The sequence below is a fragment of the Pseudomyrmex gracilis genome, unplaced genomic scaffold, assembly GCF_002006095.1.
Source record: "Pseudomyrmex gracilis isolate BER0280 unplaced genomic scaffold, ASM200609v1 scaffold_3909, whole genome shotgun sequence".
NCBI classification, from domain to species: domain Eukaryota; kingdom Metazoa; phylum Arthropoda; class Insecta; order Hymenoptera; family Formicidae; genus Pseudomyrmex; species Pseudomyrmex gracilis.
In genome coordinates, this window is record NW_018024493.1 from 2,891 (window position 1) to 6,226 (window position 3,336).

General features: G+C 36.8%; 1 protein-coding gene across 1 annotated transcript; it reads left to right on the forward strand.

The window, feature by feature from the left end:
- Positions 1–919: 919 nt before the first annotated feature.
- LOC109863267 (protein scabrous-like) lies at positions 920–3,206 on the forward strand (the record flags this gene model as incomplete). The annotated part of the gene is made up of 2 exons (XM_020443500.1): positions 920–2,253; positions 2,288–3,206. A coding segment is annotated over one exon (1,329 nt), but the record flags the coding sequence as incomplete, so codon positions are not given.
- Between the last annotated feature and the right edge of the window lie 130 nt (positions 3,207–3,336).

Below are 3,336 nucleotides of genomic sequence, written 5' to 3' on the forward strand. Positions count from 1 at the left end.
TATCATCTTAGGATTTTTTCAGGTCCGGTCCCTTTTAATGGAATTTACCAGTTGATTGGCGAGCTGAACCGGGGTTCCAAAAATTAATTCAAGTGAAATCTCTTAGCTGTGTAAAAGCGCGAGTCGCGAAAAATTCTTTTATTGAATTTTTAGATTATTTAACTTAATAAACTATTTTGTTTTGTCTTACGCTTAACGTAAACACTATGCAAACTTTCAGAAACGCTTTATACAAACGCCTTTCAAACGTTGTAGCGTTGCAATTTCCGCCCTATGAATTCTCTACTGACCGTTTCAAAACTTTCAACGAATTTCCGCAAAACGCTCATACAAACGTCAAATAAACGCTTATAAAACTTCTCATTTTCGTCAGGGTGGTGATTATCCAGTAGACGTTAATATTTTATTACAATATTTATAATTATTACAATACTAATAATTATAAATTATATTAAATACATAACTAAATGTAATCATGTATGCATATTAAATGTTTATAAAATATATTTATAATGATATCTTAAAACGTCCTATAAATGTCCTAAGCCGTTCTGGACATATTCAAGATAATCCTGAGAATGTTTTGTGATGTCTGAGTACTAAATTATCTACTTTTCTATAACATTCTGTATTTAATCTCTCATATTAGTTTTTACAACAATTACTGATACTTTCACAAAAATATTACTTTTTCTTTAAAAAAATTTTTTCGATAGAGAGAGGAGAGAAAATGAGAGGAGAAGAGAGAGGAGAGAGAGAAAGAGAGAGAAAAGTATATTTTATGGAAAAACGAAATAAGAAATATATTTTATAAAACTAAAAGTTTACAAAAATTGGAAATTATATTGTAATATAACTATAATTAATTGAAATCAGTTGGTTATAAAAGAATTTAACATTGTTTTTTTATTTATTGCAGTTGAATACAGTGCAGATTGAATTAAAGTCTCTGAAATGCGAATTCACGCTTCCTGGTCACCGACAAGAGGAATTCCAAAAGTCTGAACATTATGACAAGACCAATTTTCTTGATGAGATGAATAGACCGCATGACATCTCATCAACTCAAAGACATAGTTATTCTCATGCTCTGATTCATCGCTCTCGTCTTGAGCAGCGTCTGCGGAATATCGAGCGAAAAATATCTATAGTAGCGCGGAAACGAGCGATAATTGAGAAGCGAGTAGTATATGAAGATCGCGAACATATTGAGGAACGAGTCAAGAATCTCGAGTTGATACAAGCGGAACTCTCGCAGAAAGTATCCAACACTAGTCGAGATCTAGTATCGATGAATGAAATGGATAAGTCGGTGATGCGACTGTACGATTCAGTGCGGTTGCTCGAGGAAGCTGTTTACACTAATCGCTCAGAAGTAAAGCAAGAACTGGCGAAATTAGATATAAATGCGGCACGAAAAGCAGCTGAGCTATCACTGACCAGAGAGGAGCTCGGCAACCTTCGCCGCACAGTTCAAGCACTGAGTGTAAGCGCGTCGCAACTACAGGAGAAAAATGACGCACAGCGGAAAAGCCTAGATGCCATGAACGAGACGCTCAGCCGTCTAGATCTTAACAGGAACTTGGCTCGGGCGACGAACGTCACGCACGAGCTAGAACAGGTGGAAGATCAATATCGTCTCATGGTAGATTCACTTCCAGGCAATTGCAAGGAACGCGACGGTCTGACTCTGTTGACGCCAGGTCCCGGAGCGCCCTTATTGACTTTCTGCCATGCCGGCTGGATCATTGTAGCACGCAGAATCGACGGTACAGTAGACTTTGACCGCACCTGGAACGAGTATTCAATCGGATTTGGCTCACCCGTTAGCGAATTTTGGATCGGCAATGAAGCACTACATCGGCTTACTCGTGATAACTGCAGCAAGTTGCGAGTCGACTTGACCGACACTTACGGTATGCATTGGCTCGCTGAATACGAGCACTTTACGGTCGACTCGGAAGAATCTGGATATCGGTTACATGTGTCTGGCTACTCAGGCAATGCAACCGACGCGCTGACCTATCAAGATAATATGGCGTTCAGCGCCAAGGACCGCGATATGGATATCAGCACGACCGACTGTGCGGCCAACTATCGTGGCGGATGGTGGTTCAGTCATTGTCAGCACGCAAATCTCAATGGCAGATACTCGTTGGGTCTCACATGGTTCCAGTCAACCACCAATGAGTGGATGGTTGTTGCGTCTTCCGAGATGTCGGTGCAACAAAAGCAGAACTGTTCATAGTTTCCAAAAAAAAAAAAAAAAAAAAAAAAAAAAAAAAAAAAAAAAAAAAAAAAAAGAAAAACAGGACTATGCCCAATTTGAGTCTCGGCCTCGAGTGGACGGTAATGAAGAGAGAATATTCACAAAGTATGAAATAAGTTTTAATTGCCAAATTGAAGTCTGGCGAACGTGAGGTTCTTATTTCTCTTCAGATTCTTCTTCCTCACTGGAGCTATTTAATATTATAAAAACATTATTGGCTTTTGCTGGCACATGAATATTTTTGTCAAAGTATTGGGCATATTCCCCAAATACTATATGATTGTTATTACAGCACCCAACCGACATCCATTTTTGCAAAAGCAGTAATAATCTATAATGGCTTCTTCACCATTACGTTTTACCGAAACATATACATAGTAGCAAGTACGATTCGATTAAATATATTTCAATGTCTTTGATACAATTCGTTACCGCCGTCATCGCGAGGAAGTGTCTTGGATAAATAAAGAAAACTCGGACAAAACCAGTGGTCATACATAGTCATAATAGCAAATTTTGGATAGCTCTAGCATATTCAGGGAAACTCATTTTAAGGTTGTGCCTATGGAACTTTTTAAATACTTTCTTGATATCTTACAAATGTAGCCAGGTTTCAATGCTGTTCACTAATGATCCAATTTACATAAAAAAAACTAGACATAGATTTTTGTTTAGTACACGATTTAACGAAACAATGATATTATTTTCAAGAAAAGTTCTCTAAAAAAGTTCTTTTCTGTACGATTTGAATCGTACTCCACATGTTTATAGTCAACGAAAATGTTGATTAGAATACCAAAGAATGATAAGTATAATTAAAAAATTTTAATGTAAATAATTCTGTGTGTATTTACGAATAACCGAGTGAATGTGCGATATATGTATATTACTTTTTACATTTGTACACTAATAAAAAGTTACAACGCATTATCAATTATTTAGAACAAGTGTTTTATTTTATTCCTGCTATAACATATACAGGGTGTCCCAGAATTGGTTTAACATCTCTCGTAGGCAGATAGAAGGAATAAAACTGAGTCGAAAAGTCCTATACCATTTTGCTAGAT